Source organism: Prosopis cineraria, unplaced genomic scaffold (assembly GCF_029017545.1).
Source record: "Prosopis cineraria cultivar Desert tree isolate PC_DT_omini unplaced genomic scaffold, ASM2901754v1 PC2, whole genome shotgun sequence".
Taxonomy (NCBI): Eukaryota; Viridiplantae; Streptophyta; class Magnoliopsida; order Fabales; family Fabaceae; genus Prosopis; species Prosopis cineraria.
Window position 1 is genome coordinate 8,414,783 of NW_026555333.1, and position 23,331 is coordinate 8,438,113.

At 35.2% G+C, this 23,331-nt stretch overlaps 3 protein-coding genes across 3 annotated transcripts; all 3 read left to right on the forward strand.

Annotated features, from left to right (window-relative positions):
- The first annotated feature begins 389 nt into the window (after window positions 1-389).
- LOC129302342 (ubiquitin carboxyl-terminal hydrolase 18-like) lies at window positions 390-7,651 on the forward strand. Its single transcript, XM_054941152.1, has 11 exons — window positions 390-898; window positions 1,233-1,416; window positions 1,518-1,606; window positions 1,692-1,777; window positions 1,864-2,026; window positions 2,195-2,318; window positions 3,211-3,368; window positions 5,469-5,553; window positions 5,788-6,000; window positions 6,109-6,170; window positions 6,590-7,651. Exons 1-11 carry the CDS (start codon window positions 642-644, stop codon window positions 7,335-7,337), a joined length of 2,169 nt encoding a protein of 722 aa, XP_054797127.1. The 5' UTR covers window positions 390-641; the 3' UTR covers window positions 7,338-7,651.
- A 564-nt stretch (window positions 7,652-8,215) lies between these two features.
- LOC129302344 (F-box only protein 13-like) lies at window positions 8,216-11,142 on the forward strand. The gene is made up of 3 exons (XM_054941153.1): window positions 8,216-8,642; window positions 8,885-8,996; window positions 9,629-11,142. The coding sequence occupies exon 3, from the start codon at window positions 9,651-9,653 to the stop codon at window positions 10,902-10,904; it is 1,254 nt and encodes a 417-aa protein (XP_054797128.1). The 5' UTR covers window positions 8,216-8,642; window positions 8,885-8,996; window positions 9,629-9,650; the 3' UTR covers window positions 10,905-11,142.
- A 3,885-nt stretch (window positions 11,143-15,027) lies between these two features.
- Window positions 15,028-17,458, forward strand: LOC129303899 (uncharacterized). The gene is made up of 2 exons (XM_054943478.1): window positions 15,028-16,318; window positions 17,153-17,458. The coding sequence occupies exons 1-2, from the start codon at window positions 15,294-15,296 to the stop codon at window positions 17,199-17,201; spliced, it is 1,074 nt and encodes a 357-aa protein (XP_054799453.1). The 5' UTR covers window positions 15,028-15,293; the 3' UTR covers window positions 17,202-17,458.
- Window positions 17,459-23,331: the final 5,873 nt, after the last annotated feature.

The window sequence follows — 23,331 nt, forward strand, 5'->3', positions numbered from 1 at the left end:
TGCCGAATCAAACCAACGTCACTTGGGTTCGGCTGAGTCAACGCAACTCGCTTTATTAGAGTTGAATTCAACTTCAACTGCACAACTAGATAAATGCTTCATAAATAAGGCGTTCTCGTTCATTTTCACACACACACACACACACACACACACACACACACACACACACACACACACACACACACACACACACACATATATTAATTGATATCTAAATCTAAATTTTAATCCAAATCTGTACTAAATGGCTAACAAATTAATTATGTCAAGTGATTTTCTTTTTATACACCACATTAATATTAATTCATTTATGTTAACGATATTCAATACTAATATTAATATTACCATAAAATATAAAAAAGATTATAATCAAGAGAGAACAATTTGCTCAATCCCGTGTCACTTTGTGCTTGAAGCTTTGAACAAAGAGAGAGGAAGGCGGAGCATGTAAAGGAGCACTCTGCGTTGTGCTTGGCACCCAGGCGCAGATAACAGAAGCCAACAAGCAACGCAGTAAACCCTAATCCGTGTTGAAAGGAGTCGCTTTTATGTATATTTTTGAAGTTTAGAGGGTGACATAATCCATGAAAAACCTTCGTATCGAAGCCATATTGTCGATCACCAACGTCGGGGTGGCGTAGATGCTTGTCTCTGCGGTCTCCTGGGATCTCAATTGGTTCCTGCAGTTCATATTCACCTCCTTATTGATAGCTGTTGGATTGCATACCGTGGTCAAGAATACGGCCTCCAGGTATTTTGAGGTCGACGCCAATTTTGAGGGGGACCACCCCGCCGATCGAACTCCAATGCCCGGTGTTCTCATGCAAGACCCTGTTTGCGCCGTCTGTGGCCAATCCGGCACTAAGAAATGCTCCCGCTGTAAAGCCGCACGATATTGGTACGCGCTGCAATCCTTCCTCTTATTTCTTCTTCCTTTTTTTAGCCCATTCATTCTGGTTTCTCGGCTTTTTTTTTCCCCGACTTCAATGGGATCAGGGGGTTTACACTTTCTCGCGTCCCGCTGTCTCGGTAATTTATTGAATCTTGTCCACCTCTTGTTTTAGTTAATTCGGGGCCGCAACTTCAAGGTAACTCATGGAGCTGGCCAGTTTATTTTGGTTCTCAATTTGATCGTTTTACGCTGGCCCGAAAAAAAAAATTGCTTTCTTTTAAAAGAACTGTCACAAAAATCAAAAGATAAATTTTGAATTTTGTTCTTGTTGATTTTCCAGCTCAGAAGCATGTCAAGTGTCGCACTGGAAATCTGGACATAGAACAAAATGCAAGGATTTCCATCAAACTAATGGAACCGATTCGACTCAAACTGGGGCACCTGATAGTGGGCTTAAAAATTTAACTGCAATTACACTGGTGCCGGCCCGCGGAAAGTCACGGCCTGTCAAGCAGCTTAAAGGCGTAATTTTTGTCGAAAGCTTCATAAAATTCCACTCTTGACGTTTGTTGGTTGAATCTTCAATATTTTATCGAACATTAAATTTAACATTTGTGCTTTCCAGGTTCTTTTTCCGTACGATGAATTTGTTGGGTTTTTCAGCCGGGACAAATTAGGATTTCCTCCTTGTGGACTACTGAATAGTGGAAACAGGTTTTTTGTTTTTACAATAATCAATCTTATAAATAATGTTTAGTGTCATTTGGATTCATAATTAAATTCGTCGCTAATTTGTCAGCTGCTTTGCTAATGCGGTTCTTCAATGTCTCTCGTTCACAAAGCCCCTTGTTGCCTATTTGTTGGAGAAAGGACATCGTGGAGAATGTAATGTCAATGCTTAGATCTTTCTCTAGGTCTTGCTGGTTCTCAGCTTTTCCTCATGTTTATGGTTGATCACCACGGTTTTCCAGGTAGTCTTGATGACTGGTGCTTCCTATGTGAATTTCAAATCCATGTTGAAAGAGCAAGGCGAAGTTCACAGGCCTTTTCTCCGATGAATATTCTTTCTCATTTACCTAATATTGGTGGCACTTTAGGTTATGGAAGACAAGAGGATGCTCATGAGTTTATGAGGTCTAGTTTTCTTTTTTAACAATGTCATTTCAATTTTTGTAATGAACCGTACATTGACAATTCTTTGGAAGGAAATATATCTTACATTTAGTATTTGATACAATGCAATCTGTTTGCCTCTATTTGATACATGAACCGCACTGAAGAATTTCATTTTGCTTTTTGTAGGTTTGCAATTGATACAATGCAATCTGTTTGCCTCCATGAATTTGGGGGAGAAAAAACTGTCGCTCCGAGCCTGCAAGAGACAACTCTTATTCAGCACATCTTTGGTGGTCGCCTTCAATCTCAGGTCTTAAATCTGATACAATCATTACTATCATGTCCATATTAAAATGAATAACTCATTATAATTTATTCATGTGCATAATCGGCACAAGGTTAAATATTAACCTGCCCTAAAATGGTTAAATGAAACCTGTGTTCCCTTTTATCATCTCATGAACTGTACATGAGAGGAGAGACTCCGATGACGTAGAATCTCTTTTATTCCCTTTTATCATCTGATCCTCTTTAGGTGAGGACAAACCTTGTCTGTCTTTGGGAAGTCGACTAGTACCACATAGTGAGAAATTGGACAAGAGCTTGGCTCCCTTTCTTCAAGGTTGGGGGTTATGTTGCTGGCTTTCATCATCCTTTTGAGTTAAAATCTTAAATTTGGGGCTTAAAATAATGCGCAATCATTATCTTTTGAATATAGCATCATGACTCTTGCTGTCATCGCCATGATTTTTATTCTTATTTTTTCCTTGTAATCATCTCAAAGATTTTGGAGCAGTCACACTGAATCATTTAATTTTATCTGTATTGTGCAATAAGTTTTTCTTTAGTGTAATGAGCAGTACATTTTATGAAAAACTTTAGAAATGAGTCATTAAATGGCCTATTTTACTTCTAACTCATCATTGCGCAATCATGAAGACCGGCAAAAGGCTACCCTTTGACAGTGACACTGAATGAGTTTCTAATTGTGACAACGGGGAGATTTTAGGATTTGATGTGGTTTGCTTGTTGGTTATTCTGAGTTACAGTGTCATCAAATTGTTTTTCTCATTTAATAGCTGGAATTTTTTATCATCTTCCTTTTATTTTTATTTTTGTAACAGGTGTTTTTCAGATTTATCCTTTTGTGTTGTTGCTGTTGGCATGGATGGCTGAGTCTTAATATTTATTTATTTAAACAGGTGATCTGCTCAAAATGTGATAAGATTTCGAATCAGTATGAAAATATGATGGACTTGACAGTTGAAATTCAAGGAGATGCAGCCTCTCTGGAAGAATGTCTGGACCAGTTCACCGTCAAGGAGTGGCTTCATGGGGACAATATGTACAATTGTGATGGGTAAGGTTGACTGTTCTGTTATTTTAAATTTACGATTGTGTTATTTCTCAAGTGCAATTTATTTTTCCCTTTGAAAAGATGCTGGAACCTTCAATTGGTTCACTATCATATTGTGCCTGTTTGGATACGTCTTTAATCAATTTTGTTATCAAAAAAATCGATTATTTGGTTTATTAGCCGAACACCTAAAAAAGGCAAAAATCAGTTTCAACCATTAAAATCGATTTTTTTCAAAAGCCAAGATTTTGAGCTTTTCCGAAAACACTGATAAAAAAGTATTGGAGAAATTACAAAGAAAGATCCAAGAAAAAATTATAAGAAAGGCACAAAATTTTATTAAAAAAAAAAAAAACTCTCTTCTCTTCTCTCTTTTTTTTCTTAGTAGAATTTAAATTTTAAATATTTAAAAAAGTTGCTAACATAATTAGTTTCTGTCAACCACTACCTTCCACTTAGCACTTATTATAAAATAAATTCAAATAAAATATTAATTGGTGAAGGAAAATTAATTTAATTTAGTGTCATGACAAAGATTGTTGCAAAGGTCTAAAGAGAGAGATTTTGCATCATTTATTACATTGTTACATTTTTTATGTTGCCAAAATTTTAAAGTGGTATTTAACATTTTTGTCAGATATAGCTCATATTCATGATGCCATTAGAAATCAATTTGTATATTATTATCTTTATTAATTATTGTAAAATTAATGTTTGACATTTAAGAATTAAATCTTTCTCTTTTATTAAATTTATTTGAGCTAAGATATATTGAGTTATTTATTTATGTAAATTAAATTGTTAATATTAATATAATTTAAATTTTTATAATTAATCAGATATGTAATTTAAATAATATATTTTATTTCTTTTGTAAATTTTAACAAATTTAATAATATTAGATACAAATATATTAATAATTTAATTTTGAAAACTAATGTCCTTTATAGTAATTTACATAGTAAAAATTGATTCTGAATAAATTATTCAGACATCTTCAATTCTGTTAAAATCAATTTTAGAAAAACAATATCCAAACAGATTACGTTATAACATAATCAATTATGATTAAAATCTACCACTTAATCAATTATTTTCATAATGTATTATACCCAACTGAAATCCAAATGGGCACATTGTATATTTCTTTCTGCTTTTGGCATTGGTGCTATCATCTTTTTAGTATTATATTTAGTGACAACTAAGAGATGGATCGTTTATGTATCAGTTTATATATATATATATATATTTTTAGCCAGATGCCAGTTAGTTTTTAAATGGATTTATTATATATGATGGATGACTAGATAATGTTCTTTGAGCATATTTTGTATCTCAAATTTGAATTTGTTTCAAATAGATTTTCAAATTGAATATATGTAAATCACTCCTAAATATTACTTGGAATTTCTGGGAATATCTGGAATTAGTAATCCTATTTGGTTAAGTTAAACTTCTTTTTTTGGGAGCTCCTCAAAGTTACAATCGTAGTTCCATATGCCAATGTTTGACCACAACCCTCAGGCTCAACAAAAGTGAATTCAGGGCTGATTTAGCTCAATGTACTCACTCTGTAGGAAGCTAATTTGGATAAAATGAACCTTTATATGCTGATCATTAATTTGCCAACCAGCGGTTTATATTGAATTTAGTTATGGGTGCTATGTTCTGATTTCACCTTCTCTAGTGGCGATGAGTTGTGGGTTGATTTAGATATGTAGCTGTGTAGTTTTCTTTCATTAGCGGAGTGTACTTTGCTTGGGAGTTATCCTTAACAGCAATTGAAGAGCTTATTCTGTTCATGTTTAAATGAGAATTCTCATCATATGTTGTTTCCTGCTCAAATTCTCAATTATTTGGGATATTTATGGTTGCTAAATTCAAGCAGGGATGCTTGGGATGTTTTTATGAGGGTGCTTTTCTGAAGGTTCTAATCGTTGGTAAATGCTGTCTCTAGGTTCAGGGATGTAATCCTTTGAACGGGAAGTTTATGCATGGAATTTGGGCATGCTTTTACGTATAATGTTCAAAGTTTGGCTTTCGATATTGTGCATTTGCTGCCAGTTAGACCTTGTGTCACACAAGTTTTGCTGCTCTTTGCAGGTGCAGTGACTATGTGAAGGCATGGAAACGTCTTACTGTAAAACAAGCTCCTAACATTCTTACAATTGTTTTGAAAAGATTTCAGGTATGAGAAATTTTCCAGAAACTTTATTCCCAAGTTGCTTTATTTTTAAAAATTTAGTTGTATCCAGCCCTCCCAAAAGATGCTTCATGTGAAGATGCAAATGTTGAATAAATGAAGATGATTTTTTGATACATTGTTCTGCTTCTAATCCAAAAATAATAAATTTTGAAATTTTATTTGTCCTTTTTTTGGGCATGACAATTGTTTGTGTTTATTTGGTGGTGTGTACTGCAGAGTGGGAGGTTTGGAAAACTTAACAAGAGGATAACTTTCCCAGAGACTCTAGATCTTAGCCGTTACATGAGTGAGGCAGGAGATGGGTCAAATATCTACAAGCTTTATGCAGTTGTAGTTCATCTGGATATGCTAAACGCTTCATATTTTGGTCATTACATCTGCTGCATCAAGGATTTCCACGGAAACTGGTACAGGGTTGATGATTGGAAGGTAGATTTGCTATGTCTTTCCATCCAACTCTGAACATTTTCCCATATGGTCACCAACTACTGCATGTGTCAAGTTTAACATTTTTATTTGCCTTTTCGCATGTCACAGGTTATGAGGGTGGAGTTGGAGGAGGTGCTCTCTCAGGAAGCATACATGCTTTTATACGGCAGGTGCTTTCAAGACCTTGTTCTGAAGCGATAAAAACTTCCAAGACTTTCTGATTGCATTTATGCTAACGGATTTTTTTTAATATGACGAGGTTTCATTCTATAGACTAAAGAGTACCTGTATAGGCTCAACTTACAATGAATCCAATCTTCTGTAGTTCTATTTGATGTTTAGGCCTCAGGGTTTTCTTTTGGTTGATATAGTATAGGGCACGCACTGGGTCATTTTATGGGGAAAAATTAGCTGCACCTGAATGAATCCATCTTCATGGTAACTAATAAATATAAAATGCGCTTGCCAAGCACAATGGGCATGTGCGTGTAACTTTATGAACAGAAATACTAATTTTTTATCCACAAAAAGAAAAAAAAAAAACTTTTGGACTGAAGCTGTATGTTTTGCTTTGTCTAATCGTGGACAGGTTTAATGCGAGGCCATCAGGCCTTCAAGCCACGGAATCATCAGGAAAGGAAGAACAAAATGTGAAAGTGGAGGTGGAGCCAAGCCCAACAGGTCAAGTTGCTGGCCTCTCAAACAAGGAGACTGTAACTACCTGTGGAAGTTATGAAGTTCTGACATCTGACAGCAGCCACGCAATACAGGTTTCTGGCTTTGAAAATGAGTCGCTGAATGGGATTAACCAAGATGTCAAAAAAGAGCGCACCGAGGATGTGGGGGTGAATGGTCTTGAGGTGACTTCTGATGTTGCAAATAAGATTCTCTGCAGCTCGGTGCAGCCACCTTATTTACCTTCTCCACGAGATGTCAGATACTTTGAGGGCATAGAAACGGCCAGATCAAATCCATGCTCATCTATTTCAGAAGAGACCTCCGGCAGAGAACAAGAGGGTACCAATACAGCTGAATCTGGTCCTTCTCCAGGTCTGCTGAATGACTTCTCTTGCTTCCGTGAGGATTCCTCTGTTCCAAAGGATTATAAATTTACAAGAGAGGACTCAGAACATACGGAGGTGATTAAATGCAATTCAACTACTACAGCAAGAGATTATGCAAATGGTCTCCATGGGTATGTAAGTGCAATCAAATCTGCTATTCCAGGTGAAGATGGTTGTGCAGCATTTTCTGGCATTGGTGCTTTTCCCACGGAAATATCCTCTGCTGATGTGCATAGAATTAAAGCAGCAGGGGTTGCCTCTCTACGTCTATGAGACTGAGATGAAATAGAATCGAGAGAGTAGAAATATCAGGGAATAATATATATTTGTAGGGATAGATATTCTTGCTGTTTATTCTTATCATTTGATGATCCCATCATCTGAAAGCGGTGGTGAGTAGGGAATTTTTGTCCGGGGTTTCATTTTCGCGTGAACCTTGGATCCTGCAGCAGCATACTTGGACGGATTCTTTAAGTAATTGGACCATAGTGACAGAATATCGAATTCCTTTCTCGTGCTCTCCCCGAACGTTTTGAATATTGCATTGTTTTCGGAAATGATGATAGGCTTAGAATGGTTGCGGAATATGAACTCTCATGTCTGGAGGGAAAGGTTCTTGGATATATTTAACTATTTCTGAAAATATGAATGAATTTGCAGAATTACTTTTGGTCTTGAAAACCAAAACGAATTACAAAGAATAAGAACTGTGATATGATTATTTTTTCCTTCTTTACTTTCTTGCTTCTCCACTTTTAATTTTTTATTATTTAAGGCTTAAGTTAAACAATACATAAATTAGAGTAAGAATGGAGAAGCATGGGAAGAACAAATTTTATAAGGTCTTAGTGATTTTTAAAACAATGGACACCTCTTCAAGGCTTCAGGCGCGTGGGTAGATTACTATTTTATTATTATTATTATTGTTATTGTTATTGTTATTGTTATTGTTAGTAGCTCAGTAACTTTAGTTTGACAGTTTTCATTTTTCAATTGTTGAAGCAATGCGTTTGAATAAAAATATTCATTCATGAGTTCTTGAGGGAAAATAAATTTAGCTAATATTCTTCATGGGAAACGGAGAAATGTGATCACTTAAATAATAAGTGATGTATTTTCGAGAGGTATCTTACGTGCGTGTAGATCGAGAGCGGAGCATCGGGTCCCTCCTAACTTTCGACTTTTTGAGTGTGGGAGGTGGAAGCATCTGCTTCATCTGAAAGCACACGAGCATAGGCGGATTAAAAAGACAAGAAAAGTTTGGGGGAAAATTGAGAAGCAGCTGAGAAAGATCGTAATTAACGGCCTTTGCTACCCCTCGTATAAGTTTCTCGCCGCTAGTTTAATCCGATCTTTCCCTAAAAATGCTTGGCTCGTGGGCGAAACTTTGAGAATATTGACCGGTAGTTGTAGGGTTACAGAGCATGCTGCAGAAGACAATGATTCCTCCACGAGTAGCCAAAGGCACCGGAAATAAGGGGTTAGGGCTCGCTTTTTTTTCGCTTTGGGAAGGTCAGCAACAGCAAACACACCCTCTAAGCTTTGACATGCGTGGATGAAGCAACTTTGAAACTCAGTGTCAGTGGTCCCTCTATTTTTTATTTTAGGCTGCCTTGCACTTTAAAGCCACTCAGGGCCAAAGCTCCAATCTTTAGAGAGTTTTTGAGAGCAGAGTCAACCTCTTCCCTTTCTCAACATCTCAAATCTCATTTTATGAAAAAAATCGCATTTTTACAATTGACATTATAAGAATAAAGAGATACCTAGGAAACTTCCTACCGCTCGTCCTTAAGCTTGCTTTTCCTTTTTCGCTTTTTCAGATTTTTTGTCTCCCTCTTCGACCTCCTTTCAACTCCCATATTAAAAGGAACACCACTAATACTCTCACTATGTTTTCTCCTGAACAAAGCAGAGCTGATTCGATTCAATCAGGTACGTTCCCCTTTAATGATTATGTTCGTGTGTCATCTCAATAGATAATTTACGAGCTTTTGTCATTCTTCATCTTACTCTTCCGGTAATGAAGTTTGTGAATGTGGCTTTACTACATGGATATCTGTCTGAGTATTGCTCTCGTCTAGTACTGGTGCCAAGGATTTTGGTTTGACTTCAAGATCAATTCTTTCTTTTCCTTGTTTGATTTGAAGGAGGGGTATTGGGGGGTAAAATATATGATTTGTGAAAGTGATTATCTGTTTTTTCATCTCTTTTCTTTTATCCTCTGTTTTCTCTTTTCTTTTACCCTCTGTTTTTTAGTGCTTGCTTGTTTTGTAGCTGGGAGGGGATTAGGGAAGTCTGATAGCATCTCAAGTTTCAAGCTTGATTTATGTGGATAAAGGACACCCTAATTTTTTCAATGATATCATGGCAGATTTTTTTCCCCTGTAGCTTTAATTCATTGACACCTGCAACATTCAACAATCATCGAGAGTCTATAGATCTATCTCTAGGTTCCATTTGAAGGCCTCCATTCACATTCATGTTGCTACTTCATATGATTAGTTATGCTTTTGTAATGGAAAAGTTGATCGCTTAACAACGTCTTGCTATCTTTGTCGCTGCAGTTTTCTCTATACCTCTGGTCTAATGGAACGCAGTGACCAGCCTGATGCGAGGGTAAGTTTGAAGAGAAAATCACCAGAATGTGAAGCTGAAGATGATCCACTCTCCGACAGTTTTTCTCTGGACGACCTTCCTGAAGACCTCTTTGAAAGGGTTCTTTCATGGCTACCAACTTCCGCATTTTTTCGTCTTATTTCTGTCTCCAAAAGATGGAAATCGGTCGCTGCTTCTTCAAGCTTCAAGCTTGCCTGCTCTCTTGTTCCTTCAAGAAATCCTTGGTTTTTGATGGTTTCTCCCAATCTCAACCAATCTATCATCTACGACTCTGCTGAAAACAGTTGGAAAAGGCTTAACTATCCAAATCTTCTACTTGAAGATTCCAACCGAAGCTGCATGCTAGTTGCATCCTCCGGTGGCTTGATTTGTTACCGCAAATTATCAGGAAACTTAATTGTGTGCAATCCCTTGACAAAATCTTGTAACGTACTGCCTCCATTGCATATAACCCCACAAAATCAATCTCTAAATGCCATTGTGATGAGTGCAACCTCCACCTCCTACAAGATCGTGTTAATCCACGGTGAACTCCCGAATCTGTCATTTACAGTGTATGATTCAAATTCAACCTCTGGTTGCTGGAAAGATGAGACTGTATTGAGGAAAAATGTTAATGATTCCTGTTTAGAGTATGATTCAACTGGTGACAACGTTGCTTACTTTGTAAGCAAGGCTGGATATGTGGTGGCGAGTGGTATGCAATTAGAAAGAAGCCCATTGAAGCAATACTCGTCAGTTATTACAAAAAAAGATGGTCAGGAAGTTGTCTATTTTCTTAGCCCTCTGGGAACAATAGTTGCCTGCAATCTGACAAAAAAGAGTTACTCTGAGTATCCGAAGTTGTTACCTGTTTTGTGTGAGTACTCCGTCGATGTTGTGGAGTGTAATGGTGAGATGCTAGTTGTTGTGTTGTCAGAATTGTTGGAGAGTCAGAGTCTTAGGGTGTGGAAGTATGATGAAGCCAATCGGCAATGGCACCAGATTGCTGCGATGCCTCCTGCAATGTCCAATGAGTGGTATGGCAAGAAGGCTGACATCAACTGTGTCGGTGCCGGTGATCGGATATTTATATGCTTGAACTCCTCTGAGCTATGTGCTTATGTGCTGTTTGATTTGGCGAGCAACGCATGGGTGGAATTACCAAGATGCTGCATAAATGGTGAAGTGATTGAGTTCATGTCTGCCTTCTCATTTGAGCCCAGAATAGAGGCTTCTGTATGACAAGATGTCTTGCTTGGCATCTTGACTTTGATTAGTCTCCATTTGTTTAGGCTCCATCTTGACTTTGATTAGGCTTATGTTGTGCATTTTTTCTTTGAATCTGTAGCTGATTGTCTAGTGGAGAGTGGTATGGAGATAGGGATTGAAACTGACTAGTAATTAAGAAATACTCTGCCCATCCTAAGTGTAGGAGCTTGTTTACTAATTCACATAAATTAAAGAATGGTCATTTTGTTCATTCGGATTTGAAGTGTTCTGAGTGTCTAGTTATTGTCAATGGCATGCAAATCACCTGAAGCTTGGGCATTCCTCATGATTTGGTTTCGAACTATTTTTAATATCGCTTTCATATTTGTTATCAAAGTCACACTCTGTAGTACCTCAAAATGAAGATTTTTTTTTTCTTCAAGCATGAAAAAGGTGGAAATTGTTATTTTTTTTCCTTTTTCTTTTCTGTTTTCTAATGACTGATGAGTAATGACAGAAGTAAAAATGTTCATTTTTCTAATATTTTACTTGATAATCTTGGCTTTTCAAAATCACTTTGGTAGATTTATTGATTAAGCTCAGAAAAGAAATATTAACAAAATGAAATGGATTAAGCAACGAAAATGATAAGCCAGTTTTTTAATATATTTTTAGTGATTTCAAAATTTATTGATACTTTTGAGTATAATTTATCTTTATTTCACTTTATTTATTTATTTATTTATTTTGCAATTCTAAGTCTGAATACTTTCCAGTGATTATATAAATAAATATTGATCGTTAACTAATTGACTGTTAGGCTAATATAAAGGCGTAATTGAGCATGATAATCCCATTCTCCCAGAAAGTGTAAAATTCTATAGCTCATCATAACTTTCGATGTATGATACGACATGGAGGATAGTTAAGTTAAAAGATGGTAACAGTAAGATGGAGTGCATCATGAACGAGCTAATGACAATAATAATGGTATTTTAAGAAACGATGGTGTGCATGTGATTGTTATTGGTAATAATATCTATATATGTTGAATAAAATTGCTGATGGTAATTTATAAATCACGTCTATTTTTCAAATTTTTTTGATAAAAAGTCAAATATTATTAAATAAGGAAACTGATAAGTGCAATAAAAGGCGCAAGTGAAAAATATCCATGCTAGTCATATACATAATTTTCAAGTTATATATAAAATTCACACTAGTCTCACGAAAAATATGCAAAAATTTTAAATAAAATAAAATTCATAACGAAAAATTTAAAAAAAATTCAAACATTAAGGAGGATATATTTCCACAATAAAAAATATTAATATTGCATCGAATATGGGAAAAAACCTGTAATTTTAGAACCTTATTTGCTTTATAACTTTATTAAGAAATCAGGAATGTCATTTGAGATTTAACTTTTGCAACAGTTGCTATAAATGTTTGGATCAATATTAGGATTCAAAAAAGTGCACATCTAACGAGAAAAGCAATTTTAGGCCTCCGAATGAATGGCCATGCCATACTTAAAAATCAGAGCAAACCCTCCTCCATGTTATAGCGTGATTGAGTAACTCTCAAAAACACAATTGATATTATAAGATTTAAATTAAATATTCGCAAGTAAGATTAGGAACCTATACATACTTAATTCATCTCTCAATAAAAAGATGAGTAGGTTCTTCAACCCAATTTTCCTGTCAATCTTAATCATTGACAATAGAGAATAATAGTAAGAAGTAAGAACTATCGAGAAATTTGGAACTCGTTTGGTTTCTTTCAAAAATTATTTTTTGTTTTTAAAAGCAAAAAATTATAAAAGCTGTTTTGATAAGTATTTTGAATTTAATTATTTTTAAAATTGTTCTTATTTTTATTTTTAAAAACAAAAAAAATATAAATATTTTAAACTTATTTTTATTTTCAAAACATACTGCATTTACTTATTGAAAAATATAAATAGGTTAATCATTTTCTATCATAAATTATCACTATTAATTGCCTGCAACATTACTATTGATCTTTTTTTCAACTCTAAAACTGTTTTAAATTAACATATATAACCAAGGAATTTTTTATTTTATTTTGCCTTGAAAATTAATTTTAAAAGATGTACTACAAAACATTTTTTAAAGCAAAAAATGGAAACAGAAACCAAATATATTTTTATACTATTTTTTTATAAGTTATCATCTAGATACATATACTCCTTTCGTTCAAAGTATAAAACATCTTTTGAGAAATTGAATGTTAAAAAATATAAGACATTTTTAACCTTTTAAGGTATAATCATTACTTTTTTTCAAAATGTCCCTATTCATGAATGACTTTATATTTATTATAAAGTGTTTAATAAGGATAAATATGAAAATATAGGATTAGTTTGAAATAAGTAACTACTTTTATTGAGAGGTGAGATTTAATTAAAAATATCTTATATTTTTAAACGGAGGAAATAAATGTTTTTTCTAGTGTATTAAAAACATCAATACAATTCTCTCTCACTATATTTTTTAATTATTCTCAGCTTGTGATTGAAACCACTTACAACTAAAAGAATACAGGTTGGAACTTGTATGACCTAATCTGATACGTGATTAATATTAAGTTAGGACTGATTGTTTAATTCAAAAAAGAAAGGACTGATTGTTTAAAATGAAATTAAATATTTTCATGAATTGATTAATATCAATCCACATAATTATTAGATTTTAAAAAATTAATCTAACAGGTATAAATGGGCAAAGAAGACGGGCTCTGGGTATATCCAAACAAAGCCTATATCCCGAACCATGTGAACACTTGGAGGCAGATGATGACTGCATCAGAGGCCACGCCGACTTATGGGCGCGAAAGCGACCTCACAATTTGAAAGGATAAGGCCCAAACGATGAGACCGGTTTACCCTTTCACGCAATCACAATTCAACCTATATCCTTACTTCTCATTCTTCTCCATGGCACAAACAAAAATCTGAGTGCGCATGCTAGCTAGCAATGGTGGGAATTAATGGAACCTGAAACTCGATCGGACTGCCTCTCCAGAGTGTATAAATAATCAAAACTAACCTGGCAATAGAATCTCTACACCAGCAGTTTATTAATTTATTTATAAAGCTATCATCTTGTGGCAAATTGTCAGTTTGACACGCGTCAACGTCATTATACTGTGACGGTCGAATCCAGATGCCGCGTTTCGTTCCAGAATATTTTTATATATGTGATAATATATATATGTGTGTGTGTGTATATATATATATATATGTATAAAAGTTTTGAGAAGATTCAATTGTATGATGGTGGATTGCAGAAGCTATTTACTTGTTATATGTCTTTACCAGGGAACCCAATGAACAAGTATATAAAAGAAGCCAAGAGATTTTTTGGCAGAATCTCCTCTCACGATGCATCACGAGCAGTAGTTTGAGAGAATTAATGCTGTGTGTGTGTATAACTGATCTGAGAGCGCGTCGTGAGTATAATAATGGTGGAGCGAAGCAACGAGGAAGGTGCAGGAAACCCAATTGGATTTTGTTTTTTTTTGATATAGAAGAGTGAAGCCGACAAAACAGTTCAGTCCCACAAGGAAAAGCAATACCCAACACACGGGAGAGCCCGGATTTTTTTTTTTTTGGGGGGGGGGGGTTATGGAGTAGTTGTGTCCGAAGCATTCGTCACCGCTAAAGGTCCAAAGTCCCTTATAAGCTCAAAAGACCCAACCCACATTGTTTAATCACAAATGCTATTGGAGTTTCTGTTTCTTACTGTCATTCTGCGTAGTCTCCAACTTTTGGCCACTGAACCACACGCCCAGACGCCAATAATTGCCCTTTCTCATTAATATCCCCTGCCTTCCGATCAGAGGAAACATCGGGCAATACAGCATGAATTCCTTTCCCTGTCTGCAAGGAAAACGAATCGTATCATCCATTCCAAATTCTTGACTCTCCCTTCGCCTCTCTCTTTGTCCTGAAATGCTCTCTCTATTTGCATATGCTCCTCTGCTTCAATATTCCTTTCGACAGTTAGATGCTGAATAAATAAGTACTATCGCAGAAATATTAATTCAAAGCATTTGTCGCGGTTCCTATTGCAGAAATGCAAGGGCGAAAAGCATGACATTGGCGGAGGCAAGAGCAGTGGAGTAATTGCTTGTGAGAGAGAGAGAGAGAGAGAGAGAGAGAGAGCAATTCGGAGGAGTGAGAGGAGAGTCCGTTTATTATATATTGAATATTTTATTTGGGGTAGGTCATAAAACTTGAAGCGGCAACAACCGAGGTTTGCCAAAGAGGGAAAATTCCAAATGAGTTTGAGAGCCCCAGGCTGTCCCCACCAAACCACTTATGAGTTATGACGCTCATCTCATCCTCATATAAATCTGCCTCCCTCTCTGCACTCTCATTCATGCACATCCCTCATGACTGCTCCATCGTCTTTCCTCCATGAGTTTCAACAACACTCTCACCCTCATTTCTCTCCTACTCGCATCCGCAATCTGATCAAACATTTCACCAGAACCAGATCCCATCACTCCATGAACCCTCATCCTTCCCCTCCTCCCAATTCTACCAGACATGGCAGAGTTTTAGATGCCTCCCAACGCCGACCCCATAAAAGACAGGTTCGCAGGAGACTCCACACTGGTCGCCCCTACCAGGACAGGCTTCTCAATGCGGCTCAGGCTAGGAGCGAGATTGTTTCTGCCCTCAAATCTCACCGAGCTTCCATGAAACTCGAGCGCCAACAACAAGAAGCCAACCCACAGCACTACCAGCTGCTGCAACCCCCCTGTTTTGTGCCGGATGCAGCAATTATGTCCCAGACAAATCTCGTCTCTGCTTTTTCCTTCTCGTCCCGCTCTCATCCCAATCTGTCGGTTCCGAATCCTTCGAACTATCCCGCCGCCTCCCGAGGCGCTCCACCGCCCGTGGCTGGAAACCTCAAGTACAACCTGCTTCCGAATCGCACTCTGGGTCTGAACCTCAATTTTAAGGATTTCAACAACTTAGATGCTGCTCTTTACCTTGATAACGGCACCGCGTCATTTTATCCGCGCTCATCTCCGTCATGGTCTTTTCCTTCACTTTCTGTGTCAACTGATCAGGAAGTTCCTTCGGTTGCAATATCACGGGCAGAGGGAACTTCTGCTCTGGCGGATGCTATTGACTCCGTTTCTGCGACTCGGGTTCCTGGAGGCAAACATACAATTCTGGGCGACAAAGGAATGGCGGAGATCAGGTCGCAGGGAGAGCGATGTCAAGCGGAATGGAGTGACACTGTGAATTTGGCCGCATCCACATCAGCGACTGAGATCAGGACTGAAGATAACGCTGCATACCCTGTTTTTGATGAAGCCGTGGAATTTCCAGATTGGTTTAGCGCAAATGAGAGATGCTTTGAACCGTGCTCTGAGGAATTCGTCTCAGATCCTACTTTACCTTGGTAAGTTTAATGCAATTCTCAGGATTTGGCATTCCTGAATTTGATTAGGAAGTGTTCGTTTTTAGTATGTGGCTACGTGATAAGGGGAAGGAAGTCTGTGGTTTGTTCGAGTGATGTGGTCTCATCGTGACCCGCTTCCGTTTTAATTTCTGAAGCATTGGTAGGGTTAAGTCTGACTAGTTTTCTGTTGACTTTATTCTCGGAGAGCCTGGTGAAAGTGAACGAGCAACAGATGAAATCGAACTGGATTGTGTTTGAAAATGAAGCCATGAATGTCACGTTGTGTGATCGGCTGAATCTCCATTTTTTTTTTTTTGGGTTACCCACATTGGAGATAATTGTATAAGAGGCGTTGTGGCTCGGCAATAGGCATGTTGAGAGGAGTTGCCTCTTCTGACCCAACCTCCTGTTTGTAAAATTTGTACAGCACAATATGGCCCAAGGGGCTCCACTGTCTTCAATGGGTTCTCTTTCTCGTCTTGAAATAGGCTTTTATCAAAGTTTTTGTGACGTTTTTACCCAAAAAAAAACGCTTTTTGTGAGGATGTCTAATCAGTACACTGGATAACACGCGTTCGCGCAGTGTCAGACAACTCATGGGCTATCTCAGTATTCAGTTTGACTAACCTGCAATCGTCTTGGGCTTTTTTCCCTTGTTCAAATATGGCAGGACATGAATCCGTTTCTTGTTTATTTAAAAAAAAAAAAAGAATCCGTTACTTGTTGTTCTTTTTGCTTTTACCTTAATCCATTATGGTTTTTGAGTTCCAACGAATACTAATTAGTTTATTTTCCATTTCTTTGTTTCTGTTTTTCGTGACTGTGGGTACACAGCATGGAAATAGGCGATATTGAAGGCATGGGTGAAGAGTGGCTAGCATGACAAAGGACAAGCCTTTTTCATTCTGGATGAAGATTGGTTGGCATGACATGGATTAAATTTCAGTACTAGTCCCCCGTCCCTTACAAGAATCTTCTCTAAGTCAGAAATTAAAATCGAGGCAGGCTGCATTTATATAATATCAGGAGAATAAGGACTTGTTTGTCTTTTATTTTTAAAAACTATTTTTTGTTTTTAAAAATAAAAAAAAAAATTTTATTTAGATAAATATTTTTCATTTAGTTAGTTCCAAAACTGTTTTCATTTTTTTTATTTTTGAAAATTTTTTTAAATACATTACATTTGCTGCCTGTTTGGATTGATAAAAAATCAATTATTTGGGGTAAAATAATCGTTTTTGCCAAAAATTAATCAAACAACCAGAAAATTTAATATTTGATTATTGAGTCAGAATCACATTTTGAAATAAGCTTTATGAGGTTGCTTATAGATTCAATTTTATTGTTAAATAATATATTTTACTTGCAAATCAAATTTAACAAATTTAATAATATTCAATATAACTTTATCAATAATTTAATTTTAAAAAGTAATATCCTTTATGATCATTTATACAGTTAAAATTAATTTTAATATCCAAACAGATTGTACATTATACATAATTAATTATAATTAAAATTAATCATATTAATTAATTATTTTCATAATCAATTATATCCAACTGAAATTCAAATAGGCCCTTGGTTATTGAAGATTTGCTATCTTGACTAATTTTTATTATTAATTACCACCATTAATTGACTATAACTATTGCTATCAATCCATTTTTATTCTAAAACTGTTTTTTTAATTGACATAATAAAACAAATTTTCATTTCATGTTGTTTTAAAAATTGTATTACAAAACAGTTTTTTTTTTTTTTTAAAACGAGAATAGAAACCAAACAGTCTAACATTTTCTTATTTTTCTTCTCCCTCTCCATCTCGTTTTAATGGAGAGAATGTTATATGGAATTGCCATTTTTTTGACGTGAAAAACAATTAAGTGTTGGGACCACGCTATCCTGCTTCTCATAATTAATTGGAGTTAAAATTAAATTGCAGGTTTTATAATCCCTGCTACTAAAACAGATATATATATATATATATATATAATTGGTAATTCAGGCCCAGCCCAACCTATCCAAAAAAATTAAAGCCGAGCTTAGTTATATGAATTTTTTTAAAGAGAATAGTATATTTAAAGCCTAGCCTAAATTGAATTCGACCTGAATAAGCCCGATAACTAAATTTACAACTTTATATGCATATAAAGTTTGTAATTTTTTAGCCCGACCTTGCCTATAAAAAATCAGGGTCAAGCTTGGTTATATTAACTTTTTTAAGAAGGTAAGATATTTCAAGTCTGATTCGAACAAATCTAACATGAATTGATCCCGGTCCGTCCAAATTATCAGCTCTAGATATATCTATCACTTTGTTTAAAAATATAAAATATTTTTAACTAAATCTCACCCCAATAAAGTAGTTTCTTATTTTTAAATTAATCATATCTTTTTACATTTACTTTTATTTAATAAAATGTTTTATCTTATAATAAAGATAAAATAATTCATTCAATAGAAATATTTTTTTGAAAAAAAGTTAATAATTACATTTTAAAAAATTAAAAATATTTTATATTTTTTAATATTTAATCCTTCAAAATGGAGAGAATATATGCTTACATAGGGAAGTGTTGCGTCCACATGTGCGCCGCTTCCAGCATGCAACAATACCGAATACACATGCACTGTCTGTTTCCTCAACTTCAATAAAATTTAATGGATTCAAAGTTGGTTTTATGTCGGTTGAACTAGTTGAATAAGAAAGAATATATCAAGTCTGATCTTAACTACTAGAGTAGAGCGACATGGTGTGAGGATTCTTGTAAACCAAGGGGGGATTGATAATAATTAAGAAGGAATGGTAGTTATGTGGGCTTATAGTTTGTCTTTCATACTCTAATTTTATATTTTATCTTTTGTTTATTTAAATTTTATAAAATATCTTTTCACTTTTTTAATATTAATATTATTAGTTTAAAATGATTATTTTTTTATATCTGTCATTATATTTTTAAAAATTAAACATAATTTATCAATATCTATATTTAGGGTTGAGTTGAATTGAAATTTTTTCAACTTATATGAAAGCAGGTTGAACTCAACTGAACTCACATTTCTCTTAACCTATATGAATCGAGTTAACCCATCTTCTCGCCTCTAGTGCACGCATTGCATAAAATTTTAAAAACACATTGTGCTTGTTCTTTTCCAACAACGTAGGCAACTTACTCTCTTGGCCCTCCCTTAAAAATATAAATTTTTAAGGTAAAATGCTAAAAAACTATAAAACTTGTCTCAATGCAATTAATAAATTAAAAAACCTTAATTATAAGGTATAACAGTAAGATTTTATAAATTGAGATATTTTATTAAATAAATATAAATATGAAAAGAGTATGTAATTTTAAAGATAATTAACTAACTTATTAAAAATGTGATTTTGTTAAAAATGTCTTGTAACATTGAATGGATGGAGTATAAATTATGTGAGTCGAAGCAAATATATAATATACACATAAAAACTGATGTTGATGTTTAAACTATAAGAATTAGATTAAAAATTAAATAACATGTAAACACCAGCAATCTCAATATAGGAGACCTCAACAATATCCCCAGCACGCTATGCTTGCCTAGTATCACAAAAATCGTGCTCCCAGAATTGAGGAGTCAACTGTCAGGGATTCAAAATGAGATGTTTAGAACTTGAAGGTTTTAAAAGAATTCCATATGGGAGGATGAGATGAGGTAGAAGCAGTCAGACCTGTGGTGTGAAGTGGATCCATGTGTCCTGCTTTTGCACATTCCAGCACAATGCTTAAGTGAAACTCACGTTTTCATTGTGGTGTAGCGTGTGTATATTTAGTATTTACGTACACTTATCTCATGGGCATGTACGTACCCACATACATTCTCTATTTTCGTCTACGCGCGCGCACAAGCACGACCATATCTCTGTCTGTGCCGGAACACGAGTCTGCGTCCAACTTACCGTCATGAAATTAAAGCAGACGATATCTTAATTAACATACAATGCATGAGTTTAATTTCAAATGAAAGAAGGGGATGGGGATTTTCAGGGGCTCAATTTCTGCACCCAGATAGAGAGGGGGGGGGGGACAGGTCTAAGTTGAAGAACGCGTGACGAACAAGTGACAAACACTAAGTCTTGGGTTTTATTACAACCTGCGAACAGGGAAAGTCGGTGATGAGTCCATCACTTCACACTTAATAATAACCACTGGGGTAGTTTTCATTGATAGCTATATATCCTTCATTAATCATCACTGGTTTCCATCTAATCGTCTCACAGATGAGGACATTGTGCAGAGTTTTAGTAAGAAAAACTGCACGTCTTTCTACTCTAATTCTAAAGTGGTCGGCAACTGACCATCAATGATTCACTGTAGTTTTCATTGCGACCACTCACAACAACATACGTACATACTTCTATGTATGATGATTACAATTTATCGGATACATACTCAAGGAGAGCGTCGATGCTGGCGTTCGAAAATGCACTAGTCGTTATATTGTTAAGAAACGTAGTTACGTACGCACGCGTACGTACGAGCATTAATAAATTCATAGCAAGTACACTGTTCACAAAATCATGAACAGTTGATGAGCTCATCATTCCTTAAATCATATGCATCGACCGAGGAAAATGTCTCTTGTTTTGTAGACTTTTAGCACTCCATGATGAAAATATTAAATTTTATAGATTTTACTCAACTTCTTTATATGAATATTTTGTACGTGTGGTCTGGGTTGCCCGATTGAAACTCAAGGCTTAGCTTAACGAGTGAAGGAAACCTGCTTTCCCCAGCAAAACCCAAGTTTGATTGGTATAACTTACTTGTAGGAATCTATCCTGAGATACAAAAAGCTTCGACTATATGTGTCTGCATAGATTAGAAACTGCATGTGTATTTTAAATATGTGCGTTAATAAAATTATAAAACATATTTATATTTGTATATATTGCTTACGGAATTTATCCGACCTAATTACAGTTACGTTATTAATCGTGAACTTGTGCCCTGTTTGATCATATCAGTTATAAACTGTTAAAGATTCAACCCGATTTGTGAAACATTAACACGCCTAGTAGTTAACGATTGCTAACATTCGATCAACCTACACGATGGAGCACCGTTTTTCTTAGATCGGACTCCTGGCAGTGGATGAGATGACCTCAAAATTAAATGGCCATGTTTGGTTTAAAAAAGGGAGTAAGGCTTCAAAGTGTGTCGCAATAGGAGTTGCCTTTCATCCTCTGCAGAGGAAGGCAAAGGAGGAATCACTGCAGAACAGGACCATTAAATTAGATTTGATAATTTTTAAAAGTAAAGATTTACTTTAAACGATTAAAATTTATATGGATGATTAGTGGAGGGGGGAAAAAACAGTGACCATCACAATAAGGGATGAAGATGGAGTACACGGTCCAAAAAATTAGAAACGCGGCCTATGAGAAGGAGTGAAGCAAACCCATGACCCCACGATTGTATATATTATTGCACGAACCCGCCAATAGTGGTAATAATAGGACATGCAAAGGGAGTAGACACAAAGACGGAGAGGAAGTGACTAAGAAATTCTTATATATGAATCCGTTGGTTAAAATTATGACAATTAAATATTATTAAATATAAATTAACTTTAACGTTAATGGAAGTAAAAAAAATATAATAAATTAAACAGATATTTTTATTATAAAAATAAATTTATTAAAAATAATGACATGTAATATTTTATTCAATTGATTGAATTGATGCAATTTTTTTAGATAGATTATGATTGAGATGGTGAAGCAAGTCTATCTAAAAATTTTTCTGTTAGTAATCATTCGAACCGGATTTCAAGAAACGTGCATCGTAACACTCATTAGCCGATACTTATAACAGGCAAAGAAAGAATACGAAGCAATTACCAAAAAATCACCAATGACTGCACAAGTCACTTGTTAGGGATGTCATTACTCTCTGCCTCCGTTAGTCCCTTCTACATCTCTCGAAGTTATTCTAATTAACTTTTTCATCCATTAGCCCGTTTAGATTTTGTCTTTACATCTTTTCTTGCACAACTATAGCATAGACCTCAACCCTTTATTGCTTAATTCAATTCTATTTTTATTCCAATCTTAGAACGCATCTTAACGTCTAGGGATGCAATAAGGGGTCTTAGAGAAGTCCATTTACTATTTGATAACGCCTGATCTCTGGCACGCCTACCACATTTTTTGCCAACAGGCTAGTTGATAGAGAATAGGTTTTGAATATGACTTGTCCTAATATTTATTGTCAATCAAATTGGGTTATTTTTTAATAATTTTAATATTTGTGAAAGCAACAATTCATGAGGATGCTTATTTATCATTTTTTTTTTAAAAAAAGTCATATAAGGGTGCCATATATATAAATAGTCGATATTAATTAGGTAGATCTATAGACACGTGTGTTTGCTATATATGTGTATTTAATCAGACAGGGCCTTGCAAATTCCTCACAGACGCTAATCATCATCCTTGATAGATCATTCAGGGGTGCTAAACCATGATATAGATGATAAAGTGACAAGGACACTCGTTAATTTGAAAGATACTTGCTTTGCTTTGAACGGATCGATGGTGGTATAATATTTCGCATGAAAGCCACTATTCATCGGCATGCTTATTTCTAATCATGCTTAGCTGGACCAACAATACTAGCTCAGTTTTCAAAGGTTACGAATTATAAGGCACCAATTTTCATTATCTTCTTGACGGCCAAAAGGAAAAAAAAAAAAAAAGAATCCCTTTGTTTTAAAATGCACCCATCAAACGTTGAATGTAAACTACTTTTTAAAGATAACAAATAGTTAAGGTTTGTTAAATGTTAAAAAAAAATTACAACTTTACACAATCAGTCCTGATCAAATTTGAGCTATTAATTATTTAAACAAAAAATGAAAGAGATAAGGACATTCTTGACTATGTATCATTACTGTTTTATTAAATTTTTTAAGTAGTTTTGTATTGCTCCTGTTTGGTTGGAAGGTATGATGAGAGGAGAGAAGATTTA

Coding starts and splice junctions, on each gene's coding strand:
- LOC129302344 (XM_054941153.1), top strand. CDS start 9,651: ATGGAACGCAGTGACCAGCCTGATGCGAGGGTAAGTTTGAAGAGAAAA.
- LOC129302342 (XM_054941152.1), top strand. CDS start 642: ATGCTTGTCTCTGCGGTCTCCTGGGATCTCAATTGGTTCCTGCAGTTC. Junction 899..1,232: donor TGTAAAGCCGCACGATATTG/GTACGCGCTGCA, acceptor TTGATTTTCCAG/CTCAGAAGCATGTCAAGTGT. Junction 2,027..2,194: donor GATGCTCATGAGTTTATGAG/GTCTAGTTTTCT, acceptor TGCTTTTTGTAG/GTTTGCAATTGATACAATGC.
- LOC129303899 (XM_054943478.1), top strand. CDS start 15,294: ATGACTGCTCCATCGTCTTTCCTCCATGAGTTTCAACAACACTCTCAC. Junction 16,319..17,152: donor TCAGATCCTACTTTACCTTG/GTAAGTTTAATG, acceptor GTGGGTACACAG/CATGGAAATAGGCGATATTG.